This window comes from Cucurbita pepo, chromosome LG10 (genome assembly GCF_002806865.2).
Source record: "Cucurbita pepo subsp. pepo cultivar mu-cu-16 chromosome LG10, ASM280686v2, whole genome shotgun sequence".
NCBI lineage: Eukaryota > Viridiplantae > Streptophyta > Magnoliopsida > Cucurbitales > Cucurbitaceae > Cucurbita > Cucurbita pepo.
Window position 1 is genome coordinate 8,787,823 of NC_036647.1, and position 23,135 is coordinate 8,810,957.

General features: G+C 38.3%; 5 protein-coding genes across 8 annotated transcripts; 4 read left to right on the plus strand and 1 right to left on the minus strand.

Annotated features, from left to right (window-relative positions):
• The first annotated feature begins 1,386 nt into the window (after positions 1-1,386).
• LOC111804174 (zinc finger AN1 and C2H2 domain-containing stress-associated protein 11) lies at positions 1,387-4,583 on the plus strand. The gene is made up of 2 exons (XM_023688890.1): positions 1,387-1,712; positions 3,113-4,583. The coding sequence occupies exons 1-2, from the start codon at positions 1,614-1,616 to the stop codon at positions 3,830-3,832; spliced, it is 819 nt and encodes a 272-aa protein (XP_023544658.1). The 5' UTR covers positions 1,387-1,613; the 3' UTR covers positions 3,833-4,583.
• Positions 4,584-6,043: 1,460 nt separating this feature from the next.
• LOC111803780 (zinc finger AN1 and C2H2 domain-containing stress-associated protein 11-like) lies at positions 6,044-7,699 on the plus strand. The gene is made up of 2 exons (XM_023688317.1): positions 6,044-6,103; positions 6,229-7,699. Exons 1-2 carry the CDS (start codon positions 6,044-6,046, stop codon positions 6,946-6,948), a joined length of 780 nt encoding a protein of 259 aa, XP_023544085.1. The 3' UTR covers positions 6,949-7,699.
• A 2,667-nt stretch (positions 7,700-10,366) lies between these two features.
• Positions 10,367-10,901, plus strand: LOC111803087 (40S ribosomal protein S28-1-like). The gene has a single exon (XM_023687357.1). The coding sequence runs from the start codon at positions 10,402-10,404 to the stop codon at positions 10,597-10,599; it is 198 nt and encodes a 65-aa protein (XP_023543125.1). The 5' UTR covers positions 10,367-10,401; the 3' UTR covers positions 10,600-10,901.
• Positions 10,902-12,685: 1,784 nt separating this feature from the next.
• Positions 12,686-14,838, plus strand: LOC111803886. Of its 4 annotated transcripts, none has more exons than XM_023688490.1 (3): positions 12,686-12,920; positions 14,230-14,340; positions 14,428-14,838. In XM_023688490.1, exons 2-3 carry the CDS (start codon positions 14,247-14,249, stop codon positions 14,574-14,576), a joined length of 243 nt encoding a protein of 80 aa, XP_023544258.1. In that variant the 5' UTR covers positions 12,686-12,920; positions 14,230-14,246; the 3' UTR covers positions 14,577-14,838. The 4 variants fall into 4 exon arrangements, with proteins under 4 accessions (XP_023544258.1, XP_023544259.1, XP_023544262.1 ...); XM_023688491.1 differs by having other exon boundaries at positions 14,240-14,340; XM_023688494.1 differs by lacking the exon at positions 12,686-12,920 and adding an exon at positions 13,672-14,130 and having other exon boundaries at positions 14,240-14,340.
• A 1,182-nt stretch (positions 14,839-16,020) lies between these two features.
• LOC111803885 (leucine-rich repeat receptor-like tyrosine-protein kinase PXC3) lies at positions 16,021-19,453 on the minus strand. Its single transcript, XM_023688489.1, has 3 exons — positions 19,333-19,453; positions 16,716-19,098; positions 16,021-16,646 (listed from the first exon to the last, which is right to left on the minus strand). The coding sequence occupies exons 2-3, from the start codon at positions 19,057-19,059 to the stop codon at positions 16,321-16,323; spliced, it is 2,670 nt and encodes an 889-aa protein (XP_023544257.1). The 5' UTR covers positions 19,060-19,098; positions 19,333-19,453; the 3' UTR covers positions 16,021-16,320.
• Between the last annotated feature and the right edge of the window lie 3,682 nt (positions 19,454-23,135).

Here is a 23,135-nt window from a genome sequence, read left to right on the forward strand (position 1 = left end):
TCCTTTTAAAACAATTCCTTTTTGATTTTGAATAAAAACACTAAAAGAACGCGATAATATGCTTTATTTCCCCACTCGCCTAGCCGATTCCACCCAATCAAGGGTGGGGCATACATCCGCTCGCATAACCACTAACTCTGCGGAAAGGGCACACAGTGGATTGTGGCCGACTTGCAGTGATCCATTTTTGTCTCGGGTGAGATGGACCAAAGTCTCAGAGGTCGGGAGTTGTAATAAGGGTGCCCAGACATAGTATCGTTTCAGATAGGCTTTGTGACTAAGTAAAACACGCCGATAGCCCTACTCTCTGAGAGTTGTGATCCCGAGAGGTGCTGTCAGCGTATCTATACCCTAAAGGTTAACATTTAAGATGGAGTACTTTTTAAAAAATCCTTTTAAGGAAATCCTTTAAAAACTATTCCATTTATTATTTTGAATAAAAACACTAACAGAAAGGGATAATATGCTTTATTTCCCCACTCGCCTAGCCGATTCCTCCCAATCAAGGGTGGGGCATACATCCGCTCGCATAACCACTAACTCTGCGGAAAGGGCACACAGTGGATTGTGGCCGACTTGCAGTGATCCATTTTTGTCTCGGGTGAGATGGACCAAAGTCTCAGAGGTCGGGAGTTGTAATAAGGGTGCCCAGACATAGTATCCTTTCTGATAGGCCAATGTTACTAAGAGAAAGACGCCGAAAGGCCTAGTCTCTGTGAGTTGTGATCCCAAGAGAATGTCTGTACGGTTCTATTCCCTAAAGGGTCACATTTTGTGTAGAGTACTTTTGAAATCTCACGGAGAATTTTTGTTAGATGAATGAAATCTCACAGAGGGAAAATTTTAGTTAGATGAAATCTCAAAGAGGAAGAGGAGGGAGGGAGTGAGAAGAAGAGGAGGGAGGGAGTGAGAATTCTCGTTAGATGAATGAACTGAATGAAGTTAGAGACGAGATTATATTATTATCCGTCTTCATCCTCAACTAATTTTTGCCACCGTCTTGTTTAATATTATATTTTCGATAGACACACACGTTTTTTTTAGAAATTATGTTCGGTAGATATAAATTTTTTTATTGGGAATCTCCGTGCAAAAATAAATGGAAAATTTTGTGGCCGTTCCTCTCCTCCACTCGGTGGTTACGGGTTTCAAATGTGTAATATTGAAGTCCTATTTTTTTAAAATTTAAAAAAGAATTTAAAGTATTTTTGAAAATTTTAAAAAAATTTAAAGACATTTTTCAAACAAAATACTGTCCAAAACTAAAAGGTAATTTTTTTGAATTTTTTTTGAATTTCTTTTCCTTTTTAAGAAATAGATGTATTCCTTATTGTTGACTAAAATTTCCGTAATCTGAATCATAAATTTGAGGAAGGGTCAAAAAAATTTCTCAATTGACTCTTCCTCTGAAGCTTTTCGTTTTCGCGTTCCTCTCAATCTGCGGAAACTTAAAGCTTCAGACGCATTTCAATTTCAATTCAGATTCTCAGTTTCTGGCAATAAATCTCGGAATCTGTATCTAATCTTCTTCTCTTCGTTTTTTAATCTCGTTTTTCCCTCCAGAATTTCACGATCTTCACCCCTCTGTTGTTCATTTCGGTTTCGATTTGGGGATGGGAACCCCGGAATTCCCTAATCTCGGGCAGCATTGCAACTTGGAAGATTGTAAGCAGATCGATTTCTTGCCCTTTACTTGCGATTGCTGTCGCCAGGTTCCTGAATCTCTCCGTTTCATTTTGAAATTTTTATATGAATCTATTGTGTTGGTTTGTTTGAGTTGGTTCTTATGATGAGTTCTTGTTGTTATTGAGAAATTTATGTTTGGTTTGACTTGGATTGTGATCGAATGGTTCTCTCTATTTTGGTTGTTCTGATGATGAAAATTTTAGGCTGTGATGAATTTTGCTGTTCTGTTTATCTGATGCGTGGAGGATTCTTTTACTTGAAGAATGAAGCATTTATTGTTCTTCTGGTTCTACTAATAGGACACAAACGAATCTGTTCATGAAATTAATGGAGAAATAGAAGGGAGAATTGTCAAAAACTATTGCGAGTTGAGGTTCTAATTGGATCATAGGAACTTTTTCAATGTATTACTCTGTAATCATTAGAATTTGGATTCAGGTTCCGAGTATCCTTGATTGATAGGCTTTTCTTTTTCGATTGCCATGGGAAGATCTCCGTTTATGATTTGATATCGATTGATCAGCTTATGATCAGGATTTCATATCTTCAAGAATAAAGCTAGACATCAGGCGATTTGCTAGCGAGGAGGCTGGACCTCGAAGGAGATGGACACGAGGCGATGTGCCAGCAAAGACGCTGGGCCCCGAAGGGGGTGAATTGGAGGGTCCCACATCGATTGGAGAAGGGAACGGTGCTAGCGAGGACGAAGGGGGTGGATTGTAAGATCCCACATCGGTTGGGCAGGAGAACGAAGCATTCTTTATAAGAGTGTGGAAACCTCTCCCTAGCAGACGTGTTTTAAAAACCTTGAGGGGAAGCCCAAAAAGGACAATATCTACTAGCGGTGGGAATGAGCTGTTACAAGTGATATCAAAGTCAGACATCAAGCAACGTGCAAGGACGTCAAGCCTCGAAGGGGGATGGGTTAGGGGGTCCCACATTGATGGGAGAAAATAATGAGTGCTAGCGAGGACGCTGGGCCCCAAAGGGGGAGTGGACTGTGAGATCCCACGTTAGTTGGGGAGGAAAACGAAGCCATCTTTATAAGGATATGGAAACCTTTTCTTGACAGGCATGTTTTAAAAACCTTGAGAGAAAGCCGGGAAGGAAAAGCCCAAAGAGGACAATATCTGTTAGCGGTAGGCTTGGGCCATTACGTATGCATTGTTTTGTCCATTTTACCTGTAAGAAATTTATCTCTGAACCATTTAAGCACACCAGTTGATGCATGTTATAGTTCAATGTTAACTGTAAGAATCTTTTCTCCATGGCTTTCATTTCAGGCTAAAATTTGGGTTTCTGTAAGTTCTGTTGCATATGAACCCTGAATACTATTTGTGTCATGTGAATGTGCCATTTAATTTGAATCGAAAAAATAACCGAGTTTCGTTAGCCTAATGTTCATGTAATATTTGGTTTGATTTAGGTCTTTTGTTTGGAGCATCGTAGCTACAATAGACATAGTTGTCCGAAAGCAGATAGACGGGATGTCACCGTCGTCATTTGTCCGCTGTGTGCCAAAGGAGTTCGTCTCGTCCCAGATCAAGATCCCAACATTACATGGGAGATACATGTTAACACTGAATGTGACCCTTCAAATTATGAAAAAGTCACAAAGAAGAAAAAATGCCCTGTACCAGGCTGTAGGGAGTCGTTAACGTTTTCAAACACGATCAAGTGCCGGGACTGCTCGGTAGACCATTGTTTGAAACACCGTTTTGGTCTCGATCATAAGTGTCCTGGTCCGAAAAAACCCGAACCAGCAGGCTTTCCTTTTGTTGGTGTTTTAAGTAGAAGTAAACAAGAAGAGAATGGACCTAAGAAAGCATTGCCTAACACAGCTTCCTCTAATTGGACTACAGCCCTCCTTAATGTAGCCTCGTCTTTTAAAGCCTCATGGAAAGCAACAGGCAACAACAGCAATGGAAATGGACATGTTGAGCAATGTCCACAATGTAGTGCTAAGTTTTCGTTGGTTTCGTCTCTAGTCGAGCATGTAAAAAAAGTCCATGAAAGCGGTGTCAATCGACCTGGGGCGAAGAAGGTAGTAATCGATGCTTGTCCAAAGTGTAGCAGAGGGTTCATCGATCCTGTTGCCCTCGTCGAGCATATTGAGAAGGATCATGGTGGTACTTCAAAAGCTTGAACATACGTATCAGAAAATCCTATTGCCCTCATCGAGCATATTGAGAGGGATCATGGTGGTACTTCAACAGCTTGAGCATACGCATAGGCGTCCAAAGTGTAGCAGAGAATTTATCGATCCTATTGCCCTTGTCGAGCATATTGAGAAAGATAGCGGTGGTACTTCAAGAGCTTGAGCATATGTATCAGAAAATCCTATTGCCCTCCTCGAGCATATTGAGAGAGATCATGGTGGTACTTCAAGAGCTTGAGCGGACACAAAGGATTCATCGATCCTGTTGCCCTCGTCGAGTATATTGAGAGGGATCATGGGATACTTCAAGAGCTTGAGCATACGTATCGGCATCCAAAGTGTAGTAGAGAATTTATCGATCTTGTTGCCCTTGTCAAGCATATTGAGAGGGATCATGGTGACACTTCAAGAGCTTGAGCATACGTATGAGAAAATCTTACCTGTTGAGACCGTTCATACGTCAGAAGGTACGAATGCCAACTCGAGCACAACTTTAATTGTTTCATCGAACTATTCCATGATAGAATAGATCGTTGTGACTACCTTTTGCGAAGTTTATACATATATATAAAAAAAAAAGGTGAGATGAAGTTCCCAATCGTTGTAGAATGTTTGAAGAGTTGAATTCATTCTTGAGTTCTTAGTTAGCTTTGTTCATACATTAGTTTTGCGAGTGTTTTGGAAGAGGAGTCATCGAACTTTACCGAGTGTCTAATATAAAAGGCTCGTAAACTTTTAAAGCGTCTAATAAATTCTTAAATTTTCAATTTAAAGTTGATTTTCACATCTGATAGGAGAAAATCGAACTTTGAATCCATTGTAAAAATACTCATTAACTCTAAAAATAATATTAAAAAGTTCGGAAATCATTTATGAGGGAGGATAGATAGCTTTTGCAAAATTTCACACATAAAGCTAACTTAACGAAATAAAGATGTTTCACCTCTAGAGCCGGCTAAAGATGTCGACTAAATGCTTTGATACCAAATGATAAGCGCCAACAATGCTGGATTTTGCAAAACTAGAGGTCCTTCTAGAATCCTTGCAAAACGTTTACAGAGAAAGCTAACTTAACGAATTGATTCCAACCAAGAGTTAGGTTAAAAGATGAATGACTCTTAGATGGAACTTGGAATCTACGATGGTCACTCTTAGATTCCAAGACAACTCACTCTAGAATTAGCTTGATCAAAACTAATTGAATGAATCAGTTTAAACATCCAACCTAAAGCAAGGTTTGAAAGAAACCACCCAAAGGGTTTCAACCAGCAAGGTTTAAAAGAAACACAGTACCCAAAGGGTTTCAAGTTTTTGTAATAGGCCCACAAGATGACTCTACCCTAATAAAGTTCAACCACCAACTAAAACAAGTCTTTTCATCACTTCGGAATGTTAGTCACTCCATTATTTTCTTGATTTTATATCTTTCCCTCCATTATTTACTTTCTAATGTCGGTTGAATTGAAGTATTAACAAATTTTTTTTAAATATAGTGCTACAGTAGGTATTAATAAAAAATTTTAAAGTTCAAAAGTATTTTTGAAACACGGTTAAAAGTTTATATAAAATGATCGATAAAAATACTTTTTAGATTTTTTTTTTTAAAGTTAAAGGGTAATATTGACATTTTATGGATATTTTTTTTATTCAAAGTACAAAATTAAAGGATATTTTTATTAATTTAGAATTTTAAAACTTACTACTAAATAGAAATATACCCTCAATCTTGCGCAAAGGACGAATTTACCCTTAATTCAATTATGTTAAATTTACGTGCAACTGCCGGATAGATTCTGTAAATCGAAGCCCTAACTAGTTCACGAAATTGGGCCGCGTTTTGGGCCTAACAGCCGAAATCCGAGTCCATTGTACAAACAGAAAAACCCTCAAATGGTAAGACTATAAAACCGCAAAACCATTGCTTGGCCGCAGCTTTATACACTTTGCCGGTGGGATTCTGAATCCGAACTCTGCAAAATCGTTGGCCGCTGGTTAGTTTCTTGAAGTCTTTGTAGTTTATGTTTTTAATCTGTTTTGTTTTTTCGTTTCTGTGGAGTCGAAGAAGAAGAATNCCAAAGAGGACAATATCTGTTAGCGGTAGGCTTGGGCCATTACGTATGCATTGTTTTGTCCATTTTACCTGTAAGAAATTTATCTCTGAACCATTTAAGCACACCAGTTGATGCATGTTATAGTTCAATGTTAACTGTAAGAATCTTTTCTCCATGGCTTTCATTTCAGGCTAAAATTTGGGTTTCTGTAAGTTCTGTTGCATATGAACCCTGAATACTATTTGTGTCATGTGAATGTGCCATTTAATTTGAATCGAAAAAATAACCGAGTTTCGTTAGCCTAATGTTCATGTAATATTTGGTTTGATTTAGGTCTTTTGTTTGGAGCATCGTAGCTACAATAGACATAGTTGTCCGAAAGCAGATAGACGGGATGTCACCGTCGTCATTTGTCCGCTGTGTGCCAAAGGAGTTCGTCTCGTCCCAGATCAAGATCCCAACATTACATGGGAGATACATGTTAACACTGAATGTGACCCTTCAAATTATGAAAAAGTCACAAAGAAGAAAAAATGCCCTGTACCAGGCTGTAGGGAGTCGTTAACGTTTTCAAACACGATCAAGTGCCGGGACTGCTCGGTAGACCATTGTTTGAAACACCGTTTTGGTCTCGATCATAAGTGTCCTGGTCCGAAAAAACCCGAACCAGCAGGCTTTCCTTTTGTTGGTGTTTTAAGTAGAAGTAAACAAGAAGAGAATGGACCTAAGAAAGCATTGCCTAACACAGCTTCCTCTAATTGGACTACAGCCCTCCTTAATGTAGCCTCGTCTTTTAAAGCCTCATGGAAAGCAACAGGCAACAACAGCAATGGAAATGGACATGTTGAGCAATGTCCACAATGTAGTGCTAAGTTTTCGTTGGTTTCGTCTCTAGTCGAGCATGTAAAAAAAGTCCATGAAAGCGGTGTCAATCGACCTGGGGCGAAGAAGGTAGTAATCGATGCTTGTCCAAAGTGTAGCAGAGGGTTCATCGATCCTGTTGCCCTCGTCGAGCATATTGAGAAGGATCATGGTGGTACTTCAAAAGCTTGAACATACGTATCAGAAAATCCTATTGCCCTCATCGAGCATATTGAGAGGGATCATGGTGGTACTTCAACAGCTTGAGCATACGCATAGGCGTCCAAAGTGTAGCAGAGAATTTATCGATCCTATTGCCCTTGTCGAGCATATTGAGAAAGATAGCGGTGGTACTTCAAGAGCTTGAGCATATGTATCAGAAAATCCTATTGCCCTCCTCGAGCATATTGAGAGAGATCATGGTGGTACTTCAAGAGCTTGAGCGGACACAAAGGATTCATCGATCCTGTTGCCCTCGTCGAGTATATTGAGAGGGATCATGGGATACTTCAAGAGCTTGAGCATACGTATCGGCATCCAAAGTGTAGTAGAGAATTTATCGATCTTGTTGCCCTTGTCAAGCATATTGAGAGGGATCATGGTGACACTTCAAGAGCTTGAGCATACGTATGAGAAAATCTTACCTGTTGAGACCGTTCATACGTCAGAAGGTACGAATGCCAACTCGAGCACAACTTTAATTGTTTCATCGAACTATTCCATGATAGAATAGATCGTTGTGACTACCTTTTGCGAAGTTTATACATATATATAAAAAAAAAAGGTGAGATGAAGTTCCCAATCGTTGTAGAATGTTTGAAGAGTTGAATTCATTCTTGAGTTCTTAGTTAGCTTTGTTCATACATTAGTTTTGCGAGTGTTTTGGAAGAGGAGTCATCGAACTTTACCGAGTGTCTAATATAAAAGGCTCGTAAACTTTTAAAGCGTCTAATAAATTCTTAAATTTTCAATTTAAAGTTGATTTTCACATCTGATAGGAGAAAATCGAACTTTGAATCCATTGTAAAAATACTCATTAACTCTAAAAATAATATTAAAAAGTTCGGAAATCATTTATGAGGGAGGATAGATAGCTTTTGCAAAATTTCACACATAAAGCTAACTTAACGAAATAAAGATGTTTCACCTCTAGAGCCGGCTAAAGATGTCGACTAAATGCTTTGATACCAAATGATAAGCGCCAACAATGCTGGATTTTGCAAAACTAGAGGTCCTTCTAGAATCCTTGCAAAACGTTTACAGAGAAAGCTAACTTAACGAATTGATTCCAACCAAGAGTTAGGTTAAAAGATGAATGACTCTTAGATGGAACTTGGAATCTACGATGGTCACTCTTAGATTCCAAGACAACTCACTCTAGAATTAGCTTGATCAAAACTAATTGAATGAATCAGTTTAAACATCCAACCTAAAGCAAGGTTTGAAAGAAACCACCCAAAGGGTTTCAACCAGCAAGGTTTAAAAGAAACACAGTACCCAAAGGGTTTCAAGTTTTTGTAATAGGCCCACAAGATGACTCTACCCTAATAAAGTTCAACCACCAACTAAAACAAGTCTTTTCATCACTTCGGAATGTTAGTCACTCCATTATTTTCTTGATTTTATATCTTTCCCTCCATTATTTACTTTCTAATGTCGGTTGAATTGAAGTATTAACAAATTTTTTTTAAATATAGTGCTACAGTAGGTATTAATAAAAAATTTTAAAGTTCAAAAGTATTTTTGAAACACGGTTAAAAGTTTATATAAAATGATCGATAAAAATACTTTTTAGATTTTTTTTTTTAAAGTTAAAGGGTAATATTGACATTTTATGGATATTTTTTTTATTCAAAGTACAAAATTAAAGGATATTTTTATTAATTTAGAATTTTAAAACTTACTACTAAATAGAAATATACCCTCAATCTTGCGCAAAGGACGAATTTACCCTTAATTCAATTATGTTAAATTTACGTGCAACTGCCGGATAGATTCTGTAAATCGAAGCCCTAACTAGTTCACGAAATTGGGCCGCGTTTTGGGCCTAACAGCCGAAATCCGAGTCCATTGTACAAACAGAAAAACCCTCAAATGGTAAGACTATAAAACCGCAAAACCATTGCTTGGCCGCAGCTTTATACACTTTGCCGGTGGGATTCTGAATCCGAACTCTGCAAAATCGTTGGCCGCTGGTTAGTTTCTTGAAGTCTTTGTAGTTTATGTTTTTAATCTGTTTTGTTTTTTCGTTTCTGTGGAGTCGAAGAAGAAGAATTGCTTTGGTTTTATGTTTTTCCTTTTCCTTTTTTGATCCATTTTCAATATGAGTTCATATTCTATTGTATGTTTGCTTAATGCGTTGCTATTTTATGTACTGATTGTTGATTGTCGATTGTCGATTAGTGCCTTTTGTATTTGATCGTTATCGTCATCAATTTTTGGAATATGATTCAGATTTTAATTCGTTCGGAGTTTGTCCGTTGTTTTGTAAATAGTAGTTGATTATGTGAAACACTTCAGTAAGGTCAAAGAAAGAGAGACACATATCGAGTATAGTCATATTAGGGTTTTATAGTGCATATCAACTCGAATATTTGGAGATTGGGGCTAAATCAGTGTAAAATTATTGAAGAAAAGAGCGAAGTCGAACATAGGACTTGGTAGAAGTTACGCATAAAGCTCCGCGAAGGGTAGCAAAGCATTATAAGATTAGGATTTTGCTTGCTTCAGGCTGGTTTTAGATAATGGCTAGATTGTTAGTAGAATGAAGAACAAATCTCAAGTCTTAATATTGCAGACTATAAATTTGATGAACTATGATAAAATATATGAAAAAATCGGAAATCCTGAAGCCCTAGAGCTAATAGAATCTTGTTAAATGACTCCAAATGACATTTATAAAATGAGAACTGTGATTCAACAAGTATGAGGATGCACACCAAGTAGAAGCCGTGTTAGATCTCTCTCAGAATTGCCTTACTGGCGTTCAACTTATCTTTGTGTCTCTTTGATTGAAAAGTGCATAGTAAGTGTTCAATATGACTACCCTGGCCGCCAATCAAAGTACCATTTGAACCAAAGAATTTTTATAGGGCTTCTCTTAACACACGGATTTTTTGCCATGTCTGTTGTACCTACACTTCCTAGTTCCCAAGTCCACCGGTACTTGAATTCTTTGGAACTTTGTGCCCCAAGATGGCCTATAGGAGGCCTCATGATTGGCTTGAGATGGTTAGGATTTCTCTGATTAATGCTGAGGAACTACTAGGTGGTGATGCTTATTTTTCTGTCTAGCATTTTCCATTAAGTTTATTCTGACAGAATATGAATTTTTTATTCTAATCATCTGACAATGTACCTCTAGAAGTTGATTTAAAGATTATTATTTTAGTTTGTGGTTGAGAAGTATTCTCCTGGCATACATTCGGATGAATGCACTTTTTTATTTTCCTCTAGTGGCATCTCTTAGAAAATTTGACGATGATCTGTGCTTTTGTTGGGGGTTCTTCACTTTCTTTTCGTCAGCCTGATCCATTGTAGTTGCTATGTGTAATCTGTAATATATTAAATGTATAACTTGAAAGGACTTATTTATGTCTGTCATTTCCAGGTATCTCTCAGATCGTACCTCTATTCATTTAAGAAATGGAATCCCAGATCAAACATGCTTTGGTGGTCAAAGTAATGGGCCGAACTGGATCAAGAGGGCAGGTGACTCAAGTGAGAGTCAAGTTTCTCGACGATCAGAATCGTTACATCATGAGGAATGTCAAGGGACCTGTAAGGGAAGGTGACATTCTTACCCTTCTGGAGTCTGAGAGAGAAGCAAGGAGATTGCGTTGAGGACATCGTCCCGATCTTGGTTCTCTGTGTTGCAGCTACTGGTGATTTGATTATCCTTCTCATTACACACTCTAGATATAGAATGATGTCTCTTATCAATTTTCCCTCTCTTGGTTACTGGCATGTTATCTCAGTAGTTCGATTCTAGGGTAGAATGTTTGAACTTTATTTGGATTGTCAAACAATTTTAGTATTCTAATTTAGGGTTTCTACGTAAAGGGCCTTCTTTATTTGGACTTTTAATTTGTATTAAATTACTGGTTGAAAATTTTGGATTTTTGAAGAATGTCTTTTTGTTTTAACTCATTTTGTTATGTGCGTACAGAATAATATGCTTGTTTGATAGTTAGCTAATTTCTTTTGTATAAATGTTCTTCATATCCCCCCTTTTTTTTGTATAAATATTTTTATAAAAAAAAATGTTTAAACTAAATTTTCAAGATCTTTGTGAATTGGGTCATTTTGTGATTTGATTTGAAATTTTTTATTCAATTTTGTGTAAACTTGTTACCTAATTCATCTATAAAACTTTGCTTTTTATTATAATCTTATGCTAACATGGTTATAGTGACAAAACCTGAGACTTTTATATACATGGTTCTATATATCACTTTCACATGAACCAAACGTTTTAGGTGGACTCACTTTCATGCACCCTATAGAAGACACACCCTATAGAAGATATTGTCTGCTTTGTTTCGTTATGTATTGTTATGTATTGTCATTAGCTTCACAATTTAAAAAGTTGACGTGGGATCTCACAATTCACTCCCTTAGGGATCCAGTGTTCTCACTAGCACATTTATTAGCTCCGCTAACATTTGTAACGGTCTAAGCTCACTTCTATTAAATATTGTTCGTTTTGGTCTATGTATTGTTGTCAGTCTCACGATTTCTTCATTATTTTAAAACGTTAGGGAGAGGTTTTTACACTCTTATTAGGAATATTTTGTTTCTTTTTGCAAGTGTGTGATATCACACTATACCTCTTTATGGGTTTTATGAAGAAATAATTCATTTGAAACTATAATAAAATTAACCTTGGTCTTGCATGTTTCATCTAACGCTTATAAACTAACTAATGCAAACTGAAATAAAAAGAGAAATAACATAAAATGAAACGCCCTATACTAACCTATATGCTACTAAATGGAAATGTAACTAACCCATAGTCTCCTAAATTCAAATTACGAAACTACCCTACACATGTGCTACAGTCTCGTAGTTGCAATGCCACCGTTAGCCATACAAGGGAGCCTTGGCTTTACCTGAAAAATAGAGTAGCAAGGGAGCCGCCACCGTTAGCCATACAAGGGAGCCTTGGCTTTACCTGAAAAATAGAGTAGCAAGGGAGCCTTGGCTTTACCTGAAACATAGAGTAACACATGACTTGAGTATTTTAAGAAATACTTAGTAAGCAATCTCCGTATCGGGGTTAAATGCAAACACACACAATTACATATATGGGACCTATCTCTTACGACGGCTATCCTAACGGGCAATTTGGATGTGTACTTAATTTCCCTACACATGGTCCACACGTGCGAGTATGGACCTACCAGTCGATTCGCGCTTTCTAGTCGGGTAAGCATTCTCTAGTCGTTATTGATGCCGGACACCCATTAGGAGTAGTGACCATCATGTCCGTACTATCGTGAAGCTCGATACATGTGCACACAACAATGCATGAGATCTCAACATTTTTCCATTTTCATTATCATTTAATACAACCTCACTAGCATCTTTTTCATATCATATAATTTCTCATAACGTTTATCATATCATTCATCATAACTTTCATGCATACGCGAGGGTCGTATTTCATGCTAGTTCATCGTTTTTGCATGTCAATCATATCATATCATTCATGTCACACATATCCTCAGCTCAGTCGGCTTAAACAGCTCGACTCGATTCACGGCTCAAATAATTTTTTTTAAACGAGACAGTTCAACGTTTCTACCCATATATTAACTCTTTTAAAAAATATAAATTACACCAAAAACAGAAATTAATATACGTTCAATGAATTTCTAAACATGGAAAAATGAAATTAAAAAAATATAATAAATANAATTTCTGCATTTTAAACTGCCGATTGCTCCAGCTTCAATCTTCCGATTTTCTCTTCACAATTTTCGGATTCAAAATTCTTGACTCGTTCTCATCTCCTCATCACATCTACGGCACGCCCTGCTGCCGATCTCTCCTCCTTCCCCGTCGATCTTCTTCCTGTTTCCCAATCTCTCTGTCTCCCTCTGAGGTTCATCGCTTGGAAAATCGAATCAATCTGACGGTTCGTTGATTCTGCAGCTCAATCGGTATGTCTGTGTCTCAGTCTTTCTCTCAATCTTGGCTTCTGTGCTCATTTTAAATGGAATTTCATGGTGGAGGCTGTTCAAACGTGTCTTAGTACTTCTACCGTTTGGTAGAGTTGTGAAAAATGAAGGCATATGTTCACTATAATTGATCATTGTTATTAGGTCACTCCGATGTCTTTTTTTACGTGTTTTAATTTGATTCCTTTGCGTTCTTCAGTTTTCTTTTTTTCGGTTTTGTTGCAACGTGATTTGCTTGATGTTCATGTGCATAATTTTGAATATTTGATGATTTATTCATGGTTGCTTTGGCTGTATTGTGAATTTTCTTGCTGAATTACTTTTGAGCAAAACTTATCACGATCTAATCCAATTCTATGGGGTTTGGTTTGATAAATTGGGAGATTGTGTCCTGAAATGGCTTCAGATTGATTCTTCCCAAACTTATAGCGTTTCACGAATCGTACCTATTGAAGATTGTTGGGAGGGAGTTCCACATTGGCTAATTTAGGATCATGGGTTTACAAGTAAGAAATACTATTTCCATTGGTACGAGGGTTTTGGGAAAACCAAAAGCAAAGTCACGAGAGCTTTTGCGCTCAAAGTGGATATTATACTATTGTAGAGATCCGTGATTCTTAACATGGTATTAGAGCCATGCCCTTAATTTAGCCATGTAAGTAGAATCCTCAAATGTCATAACAAAGAAGTTGTGAGCCTCGAAGCTATAGTAAAAAAGTGACTCAAGTGTTGAACAAATGGTGTATTTTGATCGAGGGTTCCAGAGAAGGAGTCGAACCTCGATTAAGGGGAGTCTGTTCAGAGGCTTTTCAAGTCTCAGAGAAGGCTTTATGATGTACTTTTTTCAAGAGGATTGTTGGGAGGAAGTCTCACCTTGGCTAATTTAAGAGGTTAATCATGAGTTTATAAGTAAGGAATACTATCTCTATTAATTATTGGTACGAAGTCTTTTGGGAAAACCAAAAGAGAGCTTATGCCCAAAGTGGACAATATTATACTATTGTGGAGATTCGTAGTTCCCAACAACACTACACGTCGTAGTTCCCAACAACACTACACGTCGTAGTTCCCAACAACACTACACGTCGTAGTTCCCAACAACACTACACGTCGTAGTTCCCAACAACACTACACGTCGTAGTTCCCAACAACACTACACGTCGTAGTTCCCAACAACACTACACGCTAAAAGTTTCCTTGTTAAATCTATATATTTTCTGAAATTTCAAACTTATAACCTTTGATGTAATTCTGCGTATGATATGGTTGATTTGATTTGGGAACATATTAGTCCATTGCAGTTAGAAGATGGCAGCAAAATACATAGTAGTTTCTACACTTGGAGCATTTGCATTTGCTTATATTTCTGATAATCTTGTTGCTGACAAGAAAATATTTGGAGGTAACAATCGGTCCTCATCATTTGGCTTTGCAGTTTCTTGCTCTATTCTCTTAATTTCTTGCTCTTTTCAATGGATTTCTTGTTCAGGAACAACCCCGAGTACTGTTTTAAACAGCGAGTGGTGGGAAGAAACTGACAAGAAATTCCAAGCATGGCCTCGTACCGCCGGCCCACCTGTGGTCATGAACCCCATCAGTCGCCAGAATTTCATTGTCAAAACCCGCTCTGAACCTTAAATGTTGCTTTGGTTGTCTATTTATACAATTTTGATTGGATAATTCTGCTTTTGGAAGTACTTCTTAGTCATTAAGCAGTTCTAACCTGCCTTCATATTTGATGAGGGGAACTGAAGGAATTGTTGTTGAGCTGATAGCCTTTTTTTATTCTTCCTGTTTAAGTTGCATCATTGGCTTGTTTGCTATGTTGATGGTGTCAGGATGTTGATTCTGAATAAATCAGTGAAATGGGAAACTTCTCTTCCATGTCTCTTTCAGATGATGTAGAATGATCACTGTTCTTATTTATTTACTTTCATAAATCTTTTTCCATAGTTGATCACTTTCTATAGTTGTATAATTATTAGAATCTCACTTCGATTAAAGAGGGAAACGAAGCATTCCTTGTAAAAGTGTGGAAACCACTCCCTGGTGTACACGTTTTAAAAAACCTTGAGGAGAAGCTGAGAAGGGAAAGCCCAAAGACATATCTATTGGTGGTGGACTTGGACGGTTACATGGGTGCATAATCCAACCTTTGACACATGGGTTGGAGTGAAATACCAACACACCTATATTGTCCGTGACACATGCATGTGTCATAGGGTAGCTCACTTAGGCCACAGGGTATAGGGGTGATGGAGAGTTAGCACCATGTCACTCCTTATCGTACATTTTGAGGCATTTCCAATCCTTCTCGAGTAGATGTCTTTTTGGCAAGCAGACATACGGCTTCATGCATAGTCCATTGAGTTTTCGGTTGACACCAAATTTGGTGAGCTTTCATCTTTTATATAGACCGACTAAATTCTCGCATGTCGAAACTCATGTTGAAATCCCAACTTTTGAGGTTATGGCTCAAGGCCCTACCCGACCTTTTCTTCGAGCTTGTGTATCGCTTCCTTCTCTCGAACTTTGTGTATGTCTCGACTTATCTTCAATGCACACTCTTGGTGTGTTGGATGATGCACCGTCCTCGAGCACATCATGACACTTCTCAATCTTGACCCATACATGACTGGATGGAAATCCCAACTTTTGAGGTTATGGCTCAAGGCCCTACCCGACCTTCTTCGAGCTTGTGTATCGCTTCGTTCTCTCGAACTTTGTGTATGTCTCGACTTATCTTCAATGCACACTCTTGGTGTGTTGGATGATGCACCGTCCTCGAGCGCATCATGACACTTCTCAATCTTGACCCATACATGACTGGATGGGCATCACTTGAAGGTCGCCCTTTGTCTATCTTGACGTGTGGGGGTCACAACCTACTTTCTCTAGTGAGGTTGTGACACAAGCGAGAGCACTGGCCCTCAAGGGGGTGGATCTATTGGCCCTTCCCTCAAGGGGGTGGATCTATTGGCCCCCAAGGGAATGGATTGTGAAATATCATAGGAAACGAAGCATTTCTCACCGGGCGTGGAAGTAAAGTTTTTAAAGAATAAAAGGTTTGTAAAGAATCATATGTTCTACGGTCCTTTCCAACTTTACTTCATGCTCAAATAATTTCTCAATCTCAGTAGAGCAACTCAACTCCCAACTATCTGTATTCAACTCAAAGGGGATTACACAAGAACCATTATGTAATAATATACTTTCCTTTGTCACAAATCTGGTTGGTTGATGATCAGAACACAACCAGACTACACAGTCATGTATGGACACTCACAAAGCAATTGCTTTAGTCGAGGACCCGAGCTCAATCTCCATTTCGAGTCGTTTTTCGCATCAAGCACGTCGAAAACTCCACGAACGCAGGAGCCCATCAATTTTGCTTGATCTCCATAAGCATTTCCACCACTTTCTTCATTTTTGGCCTTTTGGCTGGTATGCTATCAGTACAGAGCAATGCAATCTTGAGAGCTGCAAGCATCTCCTTCCTCCACCCGAACGACACCGTGCTCAGCCGGGAATCGAGTATCTGTTCGGGTGTCTCGCCTCGTGAAGGAGCACTAAGCACCCACTTCACCAAGTCTACTCCTTCACCAAACTCCTCATCCACTGGCATTCTAGTCGTGAGGATCTCGAGCAAAACGACACCGTAGCTATAAACGTTTCCTGGGGCCGTAACTTGCATTGTATACGCATATTCTGAACCGAGAACAAACAGTTAGAACTTAGAATCGAAAACTTAAAAGACGGTTCGATTCGAGCAAGTACCTGGTGGAATATAACCAAATGAACCTGCAATGGCACTAATACTAGCAGTGCCTCTTGATGGATCTAAAAGTTTTGATATCTCAACCTCTCCAACCAAAGGCTTGAAGTTTGCATCCAAAAGAATATTGGATGATGAAATATCAAGATGGATTATAGCCACATGATGAAGGAAAGCTAGCCCTTCTGCCGCTCCAACGGCGATCGAAAATCTCGTGGGCCAATCGGGTTCGTATTCGGGTTGTTTCGTAGACTCGTGAAGAAGCCGAGCCAATGTCCCGTTCGGTAAGTAACGATGAAGCAACAGAGCCACGTCTTCGTATATAACATACCCAATAAGTTGCAAAAGATTAGCATGGCTAAGTTTGCCAAGCCTTTCGAGCTCTCTGATCATCTTACTTTGATGATGAACGATCGTCTTATCCATCGATTTTAGTCTCTTAACCGATACGATCATCCCCGAAGGCACGACCGCCTTATAAACAGTACTAAATGTCCCAAATATGAGCTTGTTTGAATCCTTAAACGTTGCTTTCACGACCGCATCGAGATCTAACTCCTGTCGGAGATTATCGTCAAAGACATTTCCAGCTATTATGGTTGGATGATCCTTGATGATTTCATCATCTACAGCTCTTGAAGACTTTCCTGCCTTTTCCTGCTTTTCTTTCGTCACAAAGAGTAAAACAACTATACTAACCGATACGAAAACAGCCAGCCCGGAACCGATGACAGCTAGTATGATCTTGTACGAGACCTTTTGATGGTAATCTCGAGTGTACGAACCAATCGAATTTTTACACGTAACGCTTAATGGAGCCCCGCAAAGGCCTTTGTTTCCCAGAAAGCTGGAACTTGCAGTTTTCTGGAATGGAACAAAGAAAGGAATCGAACCAGTAAGCAGATTATTCGAAAAATTCACGTCTATCAAGCTTAACATGCCCTTAAGCTCAGACGGGATATCGCCCGAGAGACGATTGTTCGATAAATCTAAAGAAACCAGTTTATCAAGTTCCCCCAACTCCGTAGGCACTGGTCCGTTTAGATGATTGAAGCTCAAGTTCAAAGCTATCTGCAAGTTCTTAATACGACCGATCTCGGAAGGGACGGTTCCAGTTAGGTAGTTACTACCGAGTCGTAAGTCGAGAAGCTTTGTACATTTTCCAATCTCTTTAGGTATCTCTCCTTTTATTGAGTTCTGTTCCAAAAGTAAGTACTGCAATCTTGATATATTACAGATATCTGAAGGAATAGTACCATTAAATCGATTGCTGCTTAAATCGAGCTTGTTGAGATTCTTGCACCGGAGCATCGATCTAGGAATGTCGCCATACAAGCTATTACCGGAAAGAATAAGCTCCTGCAGATTCACCAGCTCTCCGAGTTCATGAGGAATCACCCCGGTGAACTCGTTCGATGCTAGATTCAGCAGAGTGAGATTCGAGCACCGTGAAATCCAAGACGTAATGTCGCCCGAAAGGTGATTGTTATCCACTTCAAAGTAAGCAAGGCTACTGACATTGCCAATGGCTGGAGGTATCGAACCAACGAGATCATTGTTCCCAATTCGAACGCTCGTAAGGCTTTTACAGTTACCTATCTCTTCAGGAAGATAGCCAGTCAATCTGTTTTGTGTAAGAACCAAAATCTCAAGCTTCCCCGAACCGAAAATACTTCGAGGAATCGAGCCTTCAAGCCTATTGGTATGAAGATTCAACACATGGAGCTCGGAAACCGAACCGAGATTATCAGGAATTACACCAACAAAGTCATTCTCATAAGCTGTAAAAACTCTTAGATGGCTCAAATTTCCAACCCAACTTGGAATTGAACCATTCAACCTATTGCTAGAAACTTGAAAATCCTCCAATTTCTCTAATCCTTGAAGCTCATTAGGAATTTCTCCCACAAGAAGATTATTGGAAAGGTTCAATGATTTGAGGTTCTTGAGACCACCAAACTCGGGCGGGATCGAACCATCAAACTTATTCAAAGACAAATCAAGGAATTCGAGCTCGGATAAGGTTGCGAAACTCGACGGGACGTCGCCGTGGAAGTCATTGTAGGATAGATCAAGCCATTTCAGAGCTTTGAGCTTAGAAATCAGTGTTGGATTACCTCTAAGAGAATGACCTGAAAGATCAAGAGCTTCAACCATGGAATGATTCAAACCACAATGAACACCTTTCCAAGAACAGTACTCAGAGATGTTGGAGCTCCACTCAAGAACTTGAAGCTCCTCTCTAATGGCGGACATGGTGATTTCATCATCAAGAACAGCTCCCAGAAACTGGGAGTTGAAAAGAATTCCAAGAAAAATGGAGAGATAACAACACAAAAAGGCCATGAAAAACCCCTTTTGAGATCTTCCCTTTTACTCAAAACTCTATAAGAAACACATTTCAGCAAACCTTCTCAGTTTCCCACATAAATGAGTTCAATAAACAGAGAATTTCTAAGAAAACCCATCAAAGGGAGAACAGATTTACAAAACCCCCCAACAAAACAGTCGATGAAACAGAGTAATCCGAGGAACATTCCAGACAAGACAACATGGGAAACCCCAAAAAGACAATCAAACGACAAAGAAGAAGAGAGAAAGAGAGGATTAGAAGAGAACCTGGAGGAGCAATGGAGGATATGTTGATACCCACATGAAATCGATCAAGAGGAAGATGAAAAAGAACAGAGACAACGACATTGTGAGTGTTTTTTTTTTTTTTTGGTGGAAAAGGGAAAAGGGAAGTGGAAGCAGAGAGTGTTAGTGTATGTATCGTGGGACAAGATGCTTTATTAGTATATTATTTCAGTATATTCAGGTTCTGTCTTTTGGATTTTCTCTCCTAAATTCCCCATTTTTTTACATGGATTTTGGGAAATTAATGATTATGATATATATATATAAATATACGTGAGATCTTGGGTTAATGAGATAGAAATGAAACATTTCTTTATAAGATGTGGAAATCTATCTTTAATAGACGCGTTTTAAAACAATGAGGTTGACGACAATACGTAACAGCTCAGGAGCTTCTTTGATAATGACTAATAAAGCATCTTGTTACTAAATTATAGTTTACCATATATATTATATTTGATATTTTATTAAATGTAAATATCTAGATATTTGTCTTATTACCATATGTATCTTCCCCTGTATTGTTCTCTCCGTTTATTACTAGTTCTTGTAATTTATTTGATTATAAATAGAGAACTTTCACGCACCATTTAGTTGTGGTAGATTAAGCAAACATTCTCAGTGTGGAAATCTCTCCGAATATATTTATGATATTGAAATCTGAGCTTTTAGAAATTAACCCGAATATTATATTATATTCTTTTATGAAATAGTAGTGGATTTGTTAAGATGTTTTATATTTTTTTAAATAAAAATTAGACGGGAAAATGAAAATTATCTATTAAAAATTATTTGAATTGAATATTATATATTTTTTTAAAATGGGAAAAAAATTCGGTTGTTGAACCTAATCCGCATGAAAATAAATGAAAAATCTTGTCAAGATGAAGATTGAAATAGGAGATAGGGATTGGAAAGCTTTCTCGTACTTGTTAGATGTGAGATCCTACATCGATTGGAGAAAGTAACGAGTGCCAACAAGAACGTTGAGCCTCGAAAGGGAGGAGGGCGTGGATCATGAGATCTTTTTAACGGCGTGGAAATCTCTCCTTATAGACGCGTTTTAAAAACTTTGAGGAGAAACTCAAAAGGGAAAGTCCAAAGAGGACGATATTAGCTAAGAGTGACCTTGAGGTGTTACATCGAGGAGGCTCGAGACAATGAGACAATATAATCCCTTAAAGTCATGTGAAAAAATGTTAAGGAGAGAGAGAGAAGCCTAAGATTATATTCCTTCCATGTGCAAGAGAGAGGGAAGATAATGTAAAGGAGGCAACCATGTGAGAATGAAAAAAATGACCCATCTCTTACCTAAGCATCATTTCAATGTGTATGAACAAAACAACTAGGCCCCATCACATATGCCCATGCTACCCCTATTTCTATTGTTCTTCTTCTTTTCGGTCCAATTTCAATCAAATCGTTCGAACCGGGTCTTTAAATGACTTGAGAATCTAACCAATTCGGACTACTCAGCCCAAACCATAAATGTTGGGTTAGGTTAGATTTTGTTCGGTTTAAGTTGGATTGAATTTTTGAAAAACCAAAAAATTCTGGTTGGTTCCTAAGTTGACATTTTTCTGATCGGGTCAACCTTACCCGCTCGAAAATAGGGTTACAATTTAACTCTACTCTACCCTGCTTTTAAGATTATTATGTGTAGTACCTCATTCAATCATGATTCTTAATGTGAGACCTCGTGCATTTGTATGTTACATGAATTACTTTTTCAGTATGTGATGTACGACGTGTAGACTATGATATTGTATACGTTTCTTTCTTTTCTGGGGGTTTTTGGCAACATGAGTGTGTGGTAGCCCATAGTCAGGTCTGAAGGGTACGTATACATATGGACAAACTTAACTCCCGAACCGCATGCCCAAATTCCTTCTGAAACCTCGACTTTTGAGGTTAAAGCCCGGGGTCCTACCCGGCCCTTCAACAAGCCTATCTTTGTCCTTCATGTCTATTCTGATGTCTTTGTCTTACTTATGTCTCAACTTGTCTTCAATGCCCAGTTTGCGTGGTGGTGTGTTGGATGATGCATCGTCTTCCTCGATCGCATCATAACACTCTTCTATATTGGCCCACATGTGGCCGGATGGGCGTCTCTTGAGGGACGCAACTTTGCTTGTCATGACGTGAGGGTCACAACCTACTCTCTTCATAGTATGGTTGTGACATTCTCCCCCACTTAATATAGTCATCGTCCTCGATGACTTTCTCGGGGCGCATTCGCCCCACTGATTGTGAAATAAGCCTATCTAGTGGGTTCATGTCCCTGTGTATAGAAATACTATGCATCCAACTTTTCCTAAAAAAGAAAGCAAAGCCCAAAGAACATGAAAACTAGGTCTCACTAGTCATGAAGCATGTTGCATATGGTTGCATTTCTCGATCCGAACAATGAGGTCATTTACTTAAATAGTCATCCTATGTCTATCATTTTTTCAAGCAAAGGCAATAACCTCAGTACGGATGACGATACCAGCTAAATAGGTTATAGAATAAAGTCACGTTAGATAGTTTTCCGCACATAACAATCATGACATGCACGCAATAACAGTCTTACTTTAAAACAAAAAGTAGGGTCGTTACAAATACATAACATATCTCGAAAGAATAATGTTATATGTTAATGGATAGTTGTATCTTAACGAGTCGAAAAACATAAGATATCATTAATAACTATTTGGGTTTTCGATTTTGGAGATTTAATATTAAAAAAAAAAAGAGGAGAGAGAGGTTGTGTAGGGTTGATATGAACAAGTAGTCCAAGGAAACACAACCAAACAAAGGCAAACAAAAACTCCCTCAATTAAATTATTGGAGGGAAGCCCCATTATTCATGTTACATATACCTCCTACAATAAAATATCAAATCAAATGGGGATGTGGGACCCACTCGCCCAAACATGTTATTAATACGTCAGGTTCTGAGTTCGAACGATAAATTTTTTTCAATCCAAACAACCTTTATTAAATTACGAACCGAACCCAACCATTAAATTTTTGTGTTGAGTTGAGCGAATTCATTGTCGGGTAAGTTTCGACTCGCACGAAAGACGTAACAATCTGGACACTGTCTCGAAGAGTGGCTCGGTGAATGTGAAGATGCGGACTACCTGCACCTGGACAGAAAGACCCTATGCAGCTTCACTGGGATTGATTTTTTGGTCCGACATTTCTGTACGACATGATCATGTTATTTACTCATCGCTTTTAAGAGTGAAAACTATCTGTTTATCTTCCTAAACTAGTACAGTTCTTAGCCATCATATCTTCCTAAACAAGGTACCGAAAGGAAGGTACCTTGTTGGTATAAGTAGTAATTTTCAATTCGTCTTAAGCCTTTCTTAGCCATCATATCCTCATGGTCGCTCTCATTCGAATGTGGTCTCGATTCATTTATGTACTTCTCGTTTACTCGATTTTAAAACTTTGAAATAGTAGGTGTTGTTTTTGTGTACTGAACTACCTCGAGATTTATTAAAAATACAAATGAGAACATATAGTGGATAAAAATTACACGTTCTATCAAGAAATAGCTAGCATTAGACCATAACAGTGAATAAGATATCAATTATTATTTCAAAGGTCAAAAGTTCAATTTACACTATGACAAAAGTAAAATACGTGAACCATTTTTGTCCTAAAAAATAAACGAAAAACTTTACCAGAGGGAAAATAAAATAAGTTCTCAGTCCCGTCTCGACTCTATAGACATTGTTATTTATAACAATCATCTATTCAAATTACTAAAATCGTACGAGATTTTTAATAAC

Bases quoted from the DNA above. Each gene is read 5' to 3' on its own strand.
- LOC111804174 (XM_023688890.1), top strand. From the start codon at position 1,614: ATGGGAACCCCGGAATTCCCTAATCTCGGGCAGCATTGCAACTTGGAA. The intron at 1,713-3,112 runs GTTCCTGAATCT...GGTTTGATTTAG, and splicing joins CTTGCGATTGCTGTCGCCAG to GTCTTTTGTTTGGAGCATCG.
- LOC111803780 (XM_023688317.1), top strand. From the start codon at position 6,044: ATGTTAACTGTAAGAATCTTTTCTCCATGGCTTTCATTTCAGGCTAAA. The intron at 6,104-6,228 runs GTAAGTTCTGTT...GGTTTGATTTAG, and splicing joins AGGCTAAAATTTGGGTTTCT to GTCTTTTGTTTGGAGCATCG.
- LOC111803087 (XM_023687357.1), top strand. From the start codon at position 10,402: ATGGAATCCCAGATCAAACATGCTTTGGTGGTCAAAGTAATGGGCCGA.
- LOC111803886 (XM_023688490.1), top strand. From the start codon at position 14,247: ATGGCAGCAAAATACATAGTAGTTTCTACACTTGGAGCATTTGCATTT. The intron at 14,341-14,427 runs GTAACAATCGGT...TTTCTTGTTCAG, and splicing joins TGACAAGAAAATATTTGGAG to GAACAACCCCGAGTACTGTT.
- LOC111803885 (XM_023688489.1), bottom strand. From the start codon at position 19,059: ATGGCCTTTTTGTGTTGTTATCTCTCCATTTTTCTTGGAATTCTTTTC. The intron at 16,647-16,715 runs GTACTTGCTCGA...TTCTCGGTTCAG, and splicing joins ATTTGGTTATATTCCACCAG to AATATGCGTATACAATGCAA.